The 16,408-nt window shown below is 49.4% G+C and overlaps 1 protein-coding gene across 1 annotated transcript in view; it reads left to right on the top strand.

Annotated features, from left to right (window-relative positions):
* The first annotated feature begins 1,168 nt into the window (after positions 1-1,168).
* Positions 1,169-16,408, top strand: part of LDLR (low density lipoprotein receptor) — a 31,195-nt gene continuing 15,955 nt past the window's right edge. Inside the window, exons 1-5 of the mRNA XM_004442680.3 lie at positions 1,169-1,345; positions 10,159-10,281; positions 11,602-11,724; positions 12,988-13,374; positions 15,441-15,563. Coding sequence (XP_004442737.1) covers positions 1,279-1,345; positions 10,159-10,281; positions 11,602-11,724; positions 12,988-13,374; positions 15,441-15,563 — 823 coding nt within the window. The 5' untranslated portion in view covers positions 1,169-1,278. The remainder of the gene's footprint in view (positions 1,346-10,158; positions 10,282-11,601; positions 11,725-12,987; positions 13,375-15,440; positions 15,564-16,408) is intronic.

Genomic DNA, 16,408 nt, shown 5'->3' with positions numbered 1-16,408 from the left:
GGTTTGTAAGACCCCAGAGAAATTCCTGGGGGAACCCTCCAAGTCTGCCAGACTTTTTGTGGGGTTCAGACAAGATCCCCACATGTGCTCTTTTGGCAAGGGGCCTCTGGCAAGCAACCTCATGAATCCCAAAACAGACTCTCTAGGGGCTGGCTTGGTGGTGTAGTGGTTAAGTTTGTGCGCTCTGCTGTGGCGGCCCGGGGTTCACAGGTTTTTCCCGGGAACAGACCTACACAGTGCTCATCAAGCCATGCTGTTGCGGCATCCCATATAAAATAGAGGAAGATGGGCACAGATGTTAGCTCAGGGCCAATCTTCCTCAGCAAAAAAAAAAAAAAAACAGACTCTCTGATTCTTGAAAGCTGCTCTCCATCAGCCCTCCGTGGCTCAGGCAGTCAAGTTCAACTCTGAAAGCCCTCGTTTTCTTTGAATTTTACTTTGGGGAGAGGAAGCTGCCCTTCTGTTTATGCAACTCCTTCTCCTAAAAGAATACATCAATATTTACATCCAGACTCCAGGTATCAGGTCACTTAACTTTAAAAATATTTTGGCTCATATGTCAAGCCTGGATCCCAAGAAACAAAATCAGTTTTTGGCTGTACTTTTGAAGATTTTTCTTAAATGCCTCGTTGATTAGTTTATATGGCGATTTGGAAGAACCACCTAAAAACTATGTACAACTAAACTCAGTTAAAATCTATCTGCAATTCCTAGAAAGGAAAAAGCTGGTAGAGAAAGGAGAGGGAGACATTTTCCAAGATTTGTACTTTTTCCTTTCGAGGCAGAGGGGAGATGTCGTTAACCACTTAGGCCATTTGGAAGGACAGATGGTTATCAACAATCTTTGGGTACCAAAGGGAAATGTGGCAATTAAAAGTTAAGACAAATGAAAGGGACATCTTTCAGGAGGCTCATCTCCAATTTGGGGGGGGCTCAGCTCTTCCGGGCTACCAAACCAATGACAAATCAAGCGGCCTGCCCTGGAGAGGCTTTGGAAAGGGCTGGAATGCGAGTCAGGGTTTCAGGGGTTAAGAAGCCCATGTAACATCAGCCGTTCGAAACTCCTCCTCTCCAAACTCCTCCTCCGGCAGTGAGGCGAAGATATTTGAAAATCACCCCACTGCAAACTCCTCCCCCGCGAGAAACCTCATATTGAAATGCCGCAAATGACTGGGGCCCCGCGTGCAGTCGCTGCCGGGCCGCGCGAAGCCCGGGTTTCCAGGGCCGACACAGCTGACAGGGGCCGGTGCCGGGGCGCTGCTGGCGGAGGCCGGGACCATGAGACTCGCGGGCTGGGGGCTGCGCTGGGCCATCGCCCTGCTGCTCGCCGCGGCGGGGGCTGCAGGTAAGGCTGGCTCCAGGCGCCCGCGCGGGGTGCGGATGAGCCTCGCGAACTCGGGGAGCCCCTTGGTAATTTTTTTGGGGGGTAGAGCGAAAAATAAGTCCATCTTTGGGAGGCTTGTGGGAAAATGGCACGAAGTCCTTCGCCAACGGCGAAGCCGCGTGGGGGAGCGCGGAGGGGGGCGCGGGGGTTCGGAGCAGTCAGGGGAATCGGGGTGTGGCTTCCCCCCCCGGGTTTCTCCCTTGTCTTCCTCAGAGCGGGGTACCGGCATCTCCAGCTCTGGGGAAGGAGGGACCCCCGTCTAGAGCCATTCTAGGGGCGACGGTGACCCGAAGCCCGGCTGCTCAGCCTGGAGGTCCCTGCGGGCGCTCCCCCGCGCGCGTCCACGGGCAGGGGTCACCGCTGCGGCCAAGCGGGCTTTGTGCCGCTCAAGGGCGCCGCCGGCTCCCGGAGCCGGTCGCCGCGCATCCTGCCCTCGCCCCTCATGCGCCCTTCTGCCCAAAGCCCCCGCCCCAGCCCCGCCTCCAGCCCCGCCCCCAGCCCGCGGCCCCGCCCCCTGGCTCCTATTGGGCGCGGTTCGAACAGGCGAGCCTCGAGCCACTCCCCTTGGCCAATGGGAGGCGGCGACTGCGGAGGCGCGCGCGGCGTGGGCGGGGCTTGCGCACGAGTGGGGCGGGGCTGGCGCAGGGCTCGCTCCACACCTCGTTCTCGGTGAGGCGACGACGGCGATGCCTCGCGTCCGTCCCGGGCTCCTGCCACAACAGGGCGACACGTCCCGGGCCCCTGGTGTCGCCTCCGCGAGCGTGGATGAGGCGCCCGTCGGGCGCCCGGGTGCCCCCGGTTTCCTCCCGGATCTGTCACAAGGCCTTCGTCGCCATTTAGTCCTCGGGGCCGCCCTCGCCCTGCCCGCCCGGGTCAAGTTCACGGAGGTGTCCCCAGGCCACCCTCAGGGCCCCGGTTCCTTCCGAGGCGGAATGTTGCTTCGGAAACACTCGCCCCTCCTCGGTCGGACGCGAAGGGCACTTGGCGGAGACCTTCAGCTGGGGGGCGACAGCGACACCGGACAGACCCCTCAGGGTTGCGTTGTTTGTTCAGAGGCTCCCAGCGGGTCCTGAGGACTTTTCATTTTAGGGAGATTCAGATTGAGGTTCGGGCAAGAGGCGAGTTGGTGCGCGATCCTGAGTAATCCGGTGGCTGCAAGTGAGCTGCCAGAGGCATTTGACGTCGCCCTGGAAAATAGATAAATGGTCCTTTTCCTGCTCAGAGCCAGCCCAGCCGGGCATTGGCTGCTCAACAGAATGGCAGGAAGCCTTTTTCATTGGCAGGGAGGTGGCTTTGAATTCGGAATCCGACCCTGTGACACATCCGCTTCCGCTGGGAGGGGAGGAAGGGAGGTGGCAGCCCCACAGAGCAGATTATTCTAAGAATTCTGCCACCCAGGTGTGTGAAGCCGGAGGAGAGAGGCTTGCTCAAGAGACACTGGGTTAACCTGTATTTCACACTGTGGGACTCCTTCCCTAAGAGAAAATAATGGCAGCGAAGTCTTGAGCAAGATGAGTGGCTTACTTTAGTTTCCTCTCTCACTGGGTGGCTGAGGATCTGATGGATCTTCGGTTCTCAAGGAGGCTTTCAGTTTTGATGTGCTCCCCAGACCCCGGAGAGCTGGCAGCTACGTCTCTCCACTGGGGTGAAAACCCTGTTGTGTATTTGTCGCAGCCCTGGCTGCTCCGGCTTGCTCCTTAGCTGTCTTCAAAGCATTTGCGGGAAAAGGATTTCATGTCCGTTTCCTTTGGCAATAGAAGTAGCTGGGCGCTGAACTGTGTGCCTTCACTTAGCCAGATCAAAAGCAGTTAATGTTGTGCGTGGGGTATCGAGTGTGCCAAGGGCACACCCAAACTCAGAGAAAGGAGAGCCTGCTGCTAAGAGCTGTGTCTGCTTTGGCAACATGCCCCAGGGGATTCACTGGTCATTACAGAGTGTACTTTGTTCCAGGACAACATTGGCCAAAGACAGGGAGACCTTTTTTGAGACTGCAAATCTTCAAGGAGCATTACATGCCTTATTCTAGTTAGTTCTGCTCAGATCTGTGGGGTTCCTCCCCTGATAAGATCTAATTCTAGATGCCTTTGTTGTTCTTCACATTACGCATTAAGTACATTAATAGCATCCCCACTTTGCCTGGCTGTCAAGCAAGTGACCGTTTGTTGCTAAGACACTGTGGAAGTAACAGCCGTGAACAGTGACAGAAACAGGCTACCCCTCCCCAAAGGAGCTGGCAGCAAAATCTACCATTGAGACCACTCCTGGGGAAAATACCTTGACGTCACCTAGTTTGGAAAAAAGTGCTGGTAAATTGATTTCTCATCATTTTCAGCTGAGTCTGGTAACGCCAGCCGTTTCTTTTTGCAAGGAAACATTCCACCTACCATTCGATTTCCCTGTACAGCGAGTATCTTCAGTAGCATGGGAAAGAAAACATCGACAGCATTTACCACCTCATTTGTGTGCTGACGAAAAAGCAGAAATGTGTATTCTCCTTTTCTGTTTCGATAACCTTGTTCGTGATCTGTCACCCGTGACAAGAGAGATCTAAGGGCTACAGTTTAGAGGGTTTTTTTTGCGGGGGGGCATGCACTGCTTAGGTAATTTTAGGCATCCTCAGGATGAGGAGATATGGGAGCCCTGTTCCAGTTTGCTTTTGCTGAAATTCAAATGAAACTGACATGGCAAAGCCAAACCTTGCTTCTGCAATGGGGAGGAAATAACGATGTCCAGTTTCCTGGGGCTGTGGTGTTGAAACAGGGCTAGTTCTGTCCGCTTGCTCAGGACGGTGTTGCCTGCTGTGGGCACACTCGTCTGATGTGTTGTCACTCGGTGCTCCCTGTTCCTGATCCCCGTCCCCGCCAGCAACGCATGGAACTTATTTCCCAGCTCATTGCTGTCTGGCTGCGCCTGGAACAGTCAAATCCATCCACTTTTCAGGCAAATGTTGTCTGCAGCTGTTGGCCAGCTGTTGGATGACCCGTTCTGATAAAAATAGGTAGTGGTGAAGTCTTCCTTCCTTCCTCTTTCCTCACCTGTTGGTGAGGGCTTCAGCCACCTGTGGCTGGCAAATACTTGGAGCACTGTCACCAGGGGAAGGCTTGCGGTCCAGGAAAGGCATTATTGTTCTTTATCATTACCCCTCTTTAAAGGGCTTTAAGATATTATTAATATCTCCAGGGGCATATTTTGTTTTTAAGACGGGTCCTTGTGCAAAGGCTGGGAGACGAGAGCAGTGGATTTGCGATCGCCTGGCGGCAGCAAGGCAGGGAAGTGATAGGGACGACAGAAGCTCCTCCTCCAAGATCCTCACTGGGAATGCCCCTTGCCTGAACTTCCTTTTGAATGTTTTCTAAGAGTCCTCAAATTCCAGTTGCTTTTTGCCCACCTCGTGTGCCAGCGGCGAAGCGAAGTGAGTCATTTCCCTATCCTGGCACAGTTATGATTCAGCTGTGAGTCAGTGGGGTGTGGGGTGTGGGGTGTATCGAAGAGGCCCCCCTGGGGGAGACATCAGTTGGGATCAGTGGTTGAGCAATGCTGTTATCAGTATGTATGACCCCCGCAGAGTCCATTCGCTTCTCTCTCCCTCTCTCTCTCCTTGTCACCTGGGCTCCACTGTGGCGACCTGGAGCACAGCCTCCTAGTAATTCAGTTACCAAGTTCTGTTGATTCTCCCAAACCCCCCTTGTGTTTCTCCATCTTTATCAGCTCTATCCTCTTCCTGGCCTGCCTTATATCTCTCCTAATCTCACCCAGCTGGTTTCTTAACCTCTGGCAGGAGCGTTGGACTTGAACTTTGAAGCCCTAGAATTCCTTTTCCTTTGAAATTGAGGTGTAACTGACATGCTAGAAAATGGACAGCTATTAAGTGAACAACAGTTCGGTGAGTTTCGGTAAATGTCTCTGTCGATGTAACCACCTCCCATTAGGATATAGAATATTTCTAGCCTTCCAGAAAGTTCCCTTGTGCGCTTTTCTAGTTCACTCAAACCCTCACACACCAGAGGCAACCGATAATCTGATTTCGATCATTATAGATTGTTTTGCTGAACAAGAACTTCACGTAAATGTAATCATAGTCCGTACTCTTGAGCAAAAGAAGCCAGAAGCACACACATAATGTTCCAGCGATTCATCTGTGTCAGTGTGTTTATCGGCCATTTGCCCCTTTTTATTGCAGAGTCATGTTCCATGGAATGAACACATCACCTGCTCCTTTTTTGTTCTGTTCTTTAAGCCTCAACAACACTCTCCTGGGACTAGGTACTGCTCTTCTCCCCCATTTTCCAGATGAGGAAACTGAGGCCCAGAAGGATTAAGTCAGTTACCCAAGTCGTTCTAGTGAAACGGCCTGGAAAGTCATTTATACCCAAGTCTGTCTGTCTAACCACCTCGCTACACTGCCTCTCAGGGAATCTACACGAAAGTGCTGGGTGAATCCTCAAAGCAGAAATGGATGAAGGAGCACATTTTTCTTCCGTGGATCCGTTTACCAGACATATCACATCAGATTTCTCCCTCTGTCCCTGCATAGTTAAGAACTCAAATACATACATACATACATACGTAAGTAAATAAATAGCAAATAAAGAAATAGTTATTAAAAACTTTTACGAGGAAAAGCAACCCAAATGTTAGTTTCCTCGTGCCCCATAGACTCCAGGGCGGTGAAAGATGATCTTTTTCCCAGGTCTTCCAAAAACCCTAAAAATGCAGAACATTCCTTGACACCTGGAATCGGGTCGTGGAAAATCATAAACCATCTTACGTTTTCCTGGCATCCTCCGTCTTGGGTTAATGTAATACGCTCATCTAGATAGTAGGACAGTTTACCAAAGCAAGCCAGAGGAAGTAATCAAGTACAGCAAATGGTGTCCCATTCTCCCCGACGGTGGTTTCAAACTGGGCCCCAGAGGCCCTGACCCGCAGAGCCCTCAGCCCAGGTTGGAGATTGGGTTCGAGGCTGGGTGAAATGTTCAAGGGCGTCCAGAGGTCTCTGGCCTTGTCAACCCCGTTGGAATGACCGAAGGCAACAAAAGCCACTTGGGAGGTTATAGAATGGGAGTAATTAGGGCTACAGCCATAGATATGCACTGACTGTTATTTTAGTTCTTTCCCTTAATTATTTTTTCTTTACTTAAAAATTTCAAGAACAAAGCATTCTGAGAGGAAAACCGAGTAATCCTGAAGTGAATTAAAGAAGCCCCCTTCCCACTGTTTCCTATGCAGAAACACAGATAAGATTGTGTTTCTTAGAGAAATAGGATCACACTGCAGACTATTACAGTCACGTGTCGCCTAACGACGGGGACACGTTTTGATAAATATGTTGTCGGGTGATTTCGTCGTTGTGTGAACTTAGAGTGTGCTTACACAAACCTAGATGGTACAGCCTCCTACACATCTAGGTTGTATGGTCCTAGTCTTATGGTCCAAAATATTGTGGGTAGCTTTCCACATCACAACTTAGGATGTTGACTTCATCTTTTTCAATGGCTGTAGAGAATCCACATTATTATCATAGATAGATTTTTCGGGCCGGCCCCGTGGCTTGGCAGTTGAGTGCTCGCGCTCCGCTGCTGGCGGCCCGGGTTCGGATCCCGGGTGCACACCCACGCACTGCTTCTCCGGCCATGCTGAGGCCGCGTCCCACATACAGCAACTGGAAGGATGTGCAGCTATGACATACAACTATCTACTGGGGCTTTGAGGGAAAAATAAATAAAAAGTTATTAAAAAAAAACAATTTATAAAAAAAATAGATTTTGCGTATATAGCTATATATCTACATTTAGATATAGATACACACTTTTAAAGTCAGGTTGTGTATTAATTATCTATTGCTGCATATCAAATTACCCCAAAACTTAGTGGCTGAAAACAACACACATTTATTATCTCACAGTCTCTGTGAGTCAGGAATTTAGAAGCAGCCTAGCTAGATGGTTCTGGCACAGGGTCTCTCATGGAGCTGTAATCCGGGTGACTGCAGGAAAAAAAATATTTGCAGGGGCTGCAGTCATCTGAAGGCTTGACGGAGGCCGAAGACGCCATTCCAAGATGGCGCACTCGATGGCTTTTGGCAGAAGGCCTCAGGTCCCCACCTCATGGAGCTCTTCCTCAGGCTGCTTCAGAGTACCTCGTGACATGCTTCCCCCAGAGCAAGTGACCCAAGAGAGGGTACAATCCAAGACATCACTGAGGAGGCTGCAGTGCCTTCATGATCTAGGCTCAGAAGCCACACCTCATCACGTCTGCCTTTTTCTATTGATTACAAGCAAGTCACTAAGTCCAGAGAACATTCCAGGGGTGGTGAACTAGGCTCATCTTTTCAAGGGAGTGTCACAGAATTTGCAGTCATATTTTAAATTACCACCAGTGGTTCCCTCCCTTTCTCTATTATAAGGAAGACTTTGGGCCGCCTTGAACTTAACATCGTTGAACACATGTGTTAGTATTTTTTCTGAGTCCCAGGGACTTTGCACTTTAAATTTTGACAGCTTCTGCCCTGTTACCCTGCTAAAAGGTAGGTCAGGGAAGAGCTGCCCTATTCGGGAACCTTTGCCCAGCTAGGTGATGGACCCGCCCTGATTTTCACCTACCTAGTGAACAAAATTATTGTGACTGTGTCAGGCATTGGGCTGTGGCTGTGTCATGCTGAAAGGATGAAAAAGACGTTCCTTACCCACAAGAGTTTGAGTCTAGGCTGGGAGATACACAGGTAAACAGCAGATTTCAATGTAGTGTGATAGGAGTGAGAAATGAGTGTTTTAGGAGCTCATGGGGGTGCCAAACCCAGTTTTTTGGAAGGTCACCATCAAAGGGGTGGGAGTCGGGAGGGCATGTTGCAGGCAGAAGGAACTGCAAGGATTTGGGGTCTGAGGTTGTGAAACGTTTACGGGATCCAGCACAGGGGCAGGATGTGTGTCACACGTGGGGTTCATTGCAAAAGGGGCAGAAGAAGGCTACTTCCACAGTGTTGCAATTCACACAGCTTTGGGGTGGGGGACGGCTGGGGAAATCTGGCGACCTCAAGGGTACTTTCTTTTTCTTGCTCGTAGGGAAGCTTTCGATTTACAGAGAAAACAGAAGTCTGCAGATGTATGTGGATGAAAGGAAAAGGGATGGGCGGAGAGAGTGCCGGCCATACATTCATGCTCTTGGAATGAAAGTTTCTAGCCATGTCCTTTCTGCTCCCTTCCGGCTGCGGGCCACCTTCACCTCTCTGCCGTCATATGTCTTGGCGTTAACTTAGATAGCGACCACAGTTCTTCCATTTGGGCCAAGAATGGGGTGAGCTGGAGACTCATAACTCTTCATTCTTTTTTTTTTTTTTTTTTTTTCTGGTGAGGAAGATTGGCCCTGAGCTAACATCTGGGCCAATCTTCCTCTATTTTGTATGTGGGACGCTGCCACAGCATGGCTTGATGAGTGGTGTAGGTCTGCACCCGGGGTTTGAACCCATGAACCCAGGGCACCGAAGCAGAGCGGGCCAGACTTAACCACCACGCCACAGAGCCGGCCCCTCTTCCTTCATCATTTTAAGGTCTTGCTTTCACATGGCTTCAAGCCCTAAAATCTGCCCCCCACTGCCAGAGATTCCACAAATCTTTATTCCCCTTCATTGTTCCTTTTAAAGAACTGAAGTCTTCTAATGTATGTAATCTTTCACCTCAAGGACTTTAAAAAAAATAACATTTTTATTTGGGAATGATATTAGATTTACAGAAAAGTTGCAAAGCTATTACAGCGAATTCTTGTCTACTCTCGTCCAGTTTCCTGCAACGTTAATATCTTACGTACCATGGTACATTTGTTAGAACTAAGAGATTAGCATTGACATATTACTATGAACTCTGGACTTTATTTGGATTTCATCAATCTTTCTTCTAATGGTTCTTTCTTTTTCCAGGATCCAATCCAATATTTCACGCTGCATTTTGCCCTAAAGTCTTTGATCATAATTTTAACCAGTTGGTTTCCAAACTCCTAATCCCACACCCGCAGAGATGAAAAGATTTTTATTACCACATGTCACCAACTGATAAAAGTTTGCTTCGATTCCAGTTTACACATAACGATGCATTCTAAACCAAAGCATGTTATCTAAAGCTAAGTGCAGTGAATATTATTTTGATCTCTTTTCCAACGCACAAAAATCATGTGTTTTGGGAAATTTCTCGAACGCCTACTTTGTCTTCAATTTTATCTAAAAATCCAAGTCTTTGTTTTCCTAGAAAAAGTTTTTCTTATTACATCTTTTGCTGCTATTTCTGTCCATTTCTTTTGATTTGACCTTCAGGTATATGATTATCTTTGCTGCTGGGTTTCTGCTCTCTGGCCTCCATATTAATAATTTCTCATAATTTTTATCTCTTTGTATTTCCTCTCTATCTGGTGGAGGAAGCTCCTCAAGTTTCCTTTCAGCATAATGGTTTTACAGTGTCAGTTTTCCTCATTACCATTTCCAATACAGGCTTGTAATATGCTAAATAATTTTCGTTATTCATGTGCACGGAAGTTCTAGTATTTTGTTCCCATAACCCACTCTTACACATTGTTGACAAGTCTCTCTCTTGGATACATTCTTTGCATCCTCCGCTGTGCTTTTGTTTCATGAAATTTAATTTATTGTGTGTGTTTCATTTCCTGGGAACCGAACGGTTACGATAGGATTCTATTTCTGGTGCGTTCTTCAGTTGGCAGGAAATAGACACAGATGATATGATCCATTTCTGATTCTAGCCCTTCCTTCCTCTTTCCTTCTCTCTCAGTGGAAGACAAATGTGGGAGAAAGGAGTTCCAGTGCCGAGACGGGAAATGCATCTCCTACAAGTGGGTTTGCGACGGGAGCGCTGAGTGCCAGGATGGCTCTGATGAGTCCCCGGAGACATGCAGTGAGTGCCCTTTGGACGTGACATGCGTCCCCTTTTTTGATGATAGTAGGTGCCAGACAAGGTGGAAATCAACCATCGGATTGATGTGTTCAGCCATGAATTGGGAGATGGGGAGAGAAGATATTACTGAAACTTTCCTTTAATGGCTCTTTTTTTTTGTTTGCTGGGAAAAATTCACCCTGAGCCAACATCTGTTGCCAATCTTCCTCTCTTTTTTTTTTTTTCATCCCCAAAGCCCCAGTGCATAGTTGTATATTCTAGATTTAAGTCCTTCTAGTCCTTCTATGTGAGCCGCCGCCACAGCATGGCTACTGACAGACCAGTGGTGTGGTTCCGCGACCAGAAATTGAACCCAGTCGGCTGATGCGGGGCGCAACGAACTTTAACCCCGTAGGCCATCAGGGCTGGTGCTCTTTTTTTTTTTTTTTAATTGAGGTGAAATCCACATAATATAAAATTTTCCATTTTGTTTTATTTTTTTTTTAATTTAATTTTATTTATTATTATTATTATTATTATTTTTGTGTGTGAGGAAGATTAGCCCTGAGCTAACATCCATGCCAATCCTCCTCTTTTTGCTGAGGAAGACCGGCCCTGGGCTTACATCTGTACTCATCTTACTCTACTAACATCCGTGCTCATCTTCCTCTACTTTATTTGGGATGCTGCCACAGCATGGCTTGACAAGTGGTGCGTCAGTGCACGTCCAGGATCCAAACCTGTGAATCCTGGGCCACCAAAGTGGAGCACACGCACGTAACCACTACGCCCCCAGGCCAGTCCCCTAAAATTTACCTTTTTTTTTTTTTCTTTTTGTGAGGAGATCAGCCTTGTGCTAACATCTGCCAATCCTCTTCTTTTTTTGCTGAGGAAGACTGGCCCTGGGCTAACATCCATGCCCATCTTCCTCCACCCTGTATGGGGTGCCACCACAGTATGGCTTGCCAAGCGGTGCGTGGGTGCGTGCCTGGGATCCGAACCTGCGAACCCTGGGCTGCCGCAGCAGAGCTTGCGCACTTAACCGCTTGCGCCACCAGGCCAGCCCCTAAAATTGACCATTTTAAAGTGACCAGTTCAGTATTGTTAATACATTCGCAATGCTGTGCAACCACCACGTCTATCTCGTTCCAAACCCTTTGCATCACCTAACGTCTGATTTTTAACAAGCTCCATTAAACGCCCTTCATTTTGACCCAGAAAAGTGGGATTGGGACTGACACCCTCTTTCCGAAAACTTGGGGTTTTTTCTCTGCAAAGTGAGGACTGGCAAGGCAGATCGGTCTTCCCTTTGGGTTAAGGCTGGCTCCCGTCTCCCCACAGTGTCTGTCACCTGCATGGCGGGAGACTTCAGCTGTGGGGGCCGTGTCAACCGCTGCATTCCTCATTTCTGGAGATGTGACGGCCAGACGGACTGCGAGAACGGCTCGGACGAGCAAGGCTGTCGTAAGTATGGGCCCTCACCTGGCAGCCCGCGTGCCCTGGCCGTGTCCACGGGGCCCGACCAGGTTCCGGGCTGCAGTCAGAGTTTGTCCCCAAGCGGTCCTGCCCCGCCTGAGTGTTGGCTGCCCTTCACCTGCCTCCATCTCTTGGGGGCTTGCACCAAGCCCCCTCACACCCCTTGAACCCCGCCTTGACTAGGGGGCATCATAGGGGCTAGTGATGGTGCCCTCTCTTAGGGTCGTCAACACACTTGGTGAGGCTTTCTTTGCAAAGTGCCCCCTGCCACATGGCACACACTCCGGTGAGCCATGGTGACCCCTGCCACCAGCCACCCCGGGAGGCTGACCACACAGTGGGTGCTTGCTGGCCGAGACGCAATCACCCAACTGACCACTGAGAAGAGAAAAGCTTCCCCTTGTTTCCCAAAGAAACAAGGCTGAGAGCCCTGGAGGTAGAGGCACTTGGAGGCTGGATGTCTGTCTTGGCTCTTTGATTTTATTTATTTATTTTTTTTCAATTGTGTAGATTTTTTGTTTAATGGTAAGGCTCTCAAAAAAAAAATCTGGGAAAAATTTAAATAACTAAGATCACATCAACTCTTCACAAAATACAAAAACCTATAAGAGATTCTTAAAAAAAACCAAGCGTATTTGCTTATATTTGCCTTAGAAATGCACGTCTAACCTTGATGAGTGGTCATCTGATGAAACATCTCCTTTATTATAAAATAAAATAGATTGGTGTTCTTTTCCAGCCACTCGTTTTTTTTTTCTTCCATCTTTAATGAAATACAATTGACATATAACATTGTGTAAATTTAGTGTGGGACGTGATGACTTAATACACGTATATATTGCGAAATGACTACGACAATGAGGTTAGTTAACGCCTCCATCACCTCTCATAATTACCACTTTTGGGGGGTTCTTTTCATAATAATAAGCAAACCCTTACATAGCAATTCCTGTGTGCCTGGCCCAACTTGAGAGCTTGGCACCTGTTAACTCATCAGTCCTCACAACACCGTGAGGCACATACAGATGAGGAAACTGAGGCACAAAGGGGGCCCACGAGCAGGGCAGGGAGTCCCACGTGGGCAGTGGCTCCCAGTCTGGGACCCACTCGCTACCCTCACCACCTCTTCGGGGTCTGCTAACCGGGGTCCAGCCTCTCCGTGCCTCAGTGTCCCCATCTGTGGAATGGGCTGGTGTTGGGAGGCGGGGGGTCCCCGGTGACCGGGCTGTCTTGTCCCACCCGTCCCCACAGCCCCCAAGACGTGCTCCGAGGACGAGTTCCGCTGCCACGACGGGAAGTGCATCGCCCGGGAGTTCGTCTGTGACTCGGACCGGGACTGCCTGGACGGCTCCGACGAGGCGTCCTGCCCCGCGCCCACCTGCGGCCCCGCCAGCTTCCAGTGCAACAGCTCCGCCTGCATCCCCGAGCTGTGGGCCTGCGACGGTGACCCCGAGTGCGACGACGGCTCGGACGAGTGGCCGGAGCGCTGCGGGGGCCGCGACACGTCGGCGCCCCGGGGGGACGCGGGCCCCTGCTCCGCGCTGGAGTTCCACTGCCGCAGCGGCGAGTGCATCCACTCCAGCTGGCGCTGCGACGGCGGCCCCGACTGCAGGGACAAGTCCGACGAGGAGAGCTGCGGTAGGGGCGCCGCGGGCCCCCGCCCGTCCCCCCGCGCCCCCAGCTGTGGCACCGGCAGCGCCTCTAGGCGGTTACACGCTTTGCAGCCACACGCTGTGTAATTCATGTCTCTGGTGCCCAGAGGAGCGAGCTGCAAATTGCAGTATTATTTGGGTCCAGAAAGGATCCTGGGCTCCAGGCCTGGCTGGTGACATCCGAGCTGTGACCCTCGGCCAGGACTCAACCCCACTGTGCTGTGGTCTTTTCCCCTGCCGAATGGGGCAACAGCGTTGGCCTTTGCCACCTCATCAAGTCCAGCGCCACCCCAGAACTTTCTGTGATGTTGCAGCTGTCTCAAGTCTGCGCTGCCCCATGCAGTAGCTGCTAGCCAGTGTGGCTGGCACGACTGAAGAACAGAATTTGTAGTTTTATTTAATTTTAATGAGTTGAACGTTAAATAGCCACACGTGGTTAGTGGTTCAGATAAAGGACACGGCCCTGGATCTGGCCGGGGGTCCTGCTCCTTGAATGAGGGTTATTATCGCTTGGCTAGTAGAACCACTGTGAGTCCAGAACGTGCTTTCGTTTTCCTGTTTCTTTGATATCTTTGCCCATGTGCCCAGTTTCGATAGTTGTAATTGCTGTGTAGATATAATTCGACTTTTTTAAACGTCACATTTTAAAAACAATTTAACTTTGCATATGATCTGATTTAAAACTTACCACAAATTCATTTAATCTCCATAATTTGTGAGCAGGCTTACCCCCCACTCTTTACAGTTGGGGAAACTGAGGCACAAAAAGGCTGACTCCCCTTCTGAGGACACACACTTGTGAAAACTAAAAATCCCGTCATTGTACTCAGAGTTCGTGTTTTGCTAGAGCTGTGTGCAGTTGGTTTTTCCCTCAATGCAAAGACATACAAAAGGATTACAAAGAGGATCATTCTCCTTTTTGCACATGTCACAGCTCAGCAAGTATCCACTTGAACACACAGAGCTCCAAAAATTTGCATATTTTTTTTTTTTTTTTAAAGATTTTATTTATTCAGTTTTTCCCCCCAAAGCCCCAGTAGACAGTTGTATGTCATAGGTTCACATCCTTCTAGTTGCTGTACGTGGGACTCGGCCTCACGTTGGACGGAGAAGTGGTGCCTCGGGGCGCTCCCGGGATCCGAACCCGGGCCGCCAGCATCAGAGCGCGTGCACTTAACCGCTAAGCCACGGAGCCGGCCCGCATATTTTTTTAAATGGTGAAGGGGGCATCGTTCTGCCCACAAATTTATTTTCTCTTTTCACTGTGATCCACAGGAAAGTGTGTAAAATGTAAACATACAGCTTAACAAATTAGCATAAAGCAAAAGCCTGTTGATTTGAAAAGTCTCAAAACGAGTTTATTCAGCAATAGCCAAAAGAATTACAATTCAGGATGTGCACGCTGGGGGAAACCATAGGCAAATCCAGAGAACAAGGCAGGGGAGCTGCTTTTATAGAGAAAAGGGGGATTGTGGGGGGCTGTTCTAAAGGAAAGTCCATTGGTGGAAAGTAACAGTTCAGGGTGGCAACGGCTTCTCATTGGCTGGGCTGTTGCCAGGTGGGGAGAGAAATCTTCCTTCAGTAGTGAAGTGGTTTTACCTTCCGCCCAAGATGCCAGCTTCGGTCTCTTCCTGCTTGGTGTAATTGACGATGTGTGATAGGGCGTGAGGGCTCCCCCTACAGGCCTTCCCAACTCCAACTCAGTTAAGATTTCTTTTAATTGCCACAAACCTGTGTGAGGTCGAGGTCTAGACCGCGGCCAGCATTAACCTAATCCAGTCACCAGGTGCCTCCTCCGAGATTTAATTGTAACAGCGGGTAGCGTTGTCTCATAACCATTTTTCATGTTCTCAGTCTTAGTCATTTGAATGGCTGTATTATCCTCCATGGTCTTGATCTGATTTATCACAATTTACTCGGCCTGCCTCTGTCAGGATTGGGACCATGTCATGGCTTTTCTGCTGAGAATGGGGCTTGCTGGGTCTGTAGCTTTTGAATGAATTTTCAAAGAGCTCCTGGAGAAAAACCCACACGTGCTCTGTCTTTTTCCAGCCGTGGCCACGTGCCGGCCTGACGAGTTCCAGTGCTCCGACGGGACCTGCATCCACGGCAGCCGACAGTGCGACCGGGAGTATGACTGTAAGGACATGAGTGACGAGCTCGGCTGCATCAATGGTGAGCTGTGCTCCACGCCGAGGGGGTCCTGGGCCGTAGGGGGACGAGCATGGTGGATCCTAGGTGAGGCAGCAGCCTCCCAGGCCAGCCCCCCACCAGCTGTGTGTCCTTGGGCAAGTTACTTGACTTCTCTGAGCCTCACTTCCACTTATCTGAAAAATGTGCATAAGAAAGCACCTCCTTCAGGACTGTGAGATTGAGCGAGGTCGAGTGACCCAAGCTCATGTCTTTGAGCTCAGAGTTATATGTATAATACAATTCCACGTGAAGCATTTTCCTGAATTTATAATGCAGCAGATCCACTCCGGGGAACGTCCTTGGGAGAAACTCACACTCGTGCACCAGGAGACAAAACAGCACTGTCCTAACAGCAAAACACTGGAAGCAACCTGTGTTCATCAGCTGTAGAACTAATTTTTAAAATTTTTAATTGTGGTAAAATACATATGACGTAAAATTTACCATCTTCACCATTTTTAAGTGTGCAGTTGTGTTAAGTACATTCACACTGTTACTCACCAATCTCCAGAACTTTCTCGTCTTCCCAAACTGAAACTCCATCCTGGTTAAACACTAACTCTCCATCCCCCTCCCCCAGCCCCTGGCCCCCACCGTCCTACTTCCTGTCTCTGCGAATGTGACTCCTCTAGGGACCTCCTATGAGTGGAATCACACAGTATTTGTCCTTTTGTGACTGGCTTATTTCCCTGCGCATAATGTCCTTGAGGTTCATCCATGGTGTAGCATGTGTCAGAATTTCCTTCCTTTTTAAGGCTGAATAATATTCCATTGTCTGGATGGACCGTATTTTGTGTATCCATTCATCCATCGATGGGCACTTGGGT

Source organism: Ceratotherium simum, chromosome 39 (genome assembly GCF_057802395.1).
Source record: "Ceratotherium simum simum isolate JZ-2026a chromosome 39, ASM5780239v1, whole genome shotgun sequence".
Taxonomy (NCBI): domain Eukaryota; kingdom Metazoa; phylum Chordata; class Mammalia; order Perissodactyla; family Rhinocerotidae; genus Ceratotherium; species Ceratotherium simum.
This window is presented reverse-complemented; position numbering and strand designations above follow the sequence as displayed.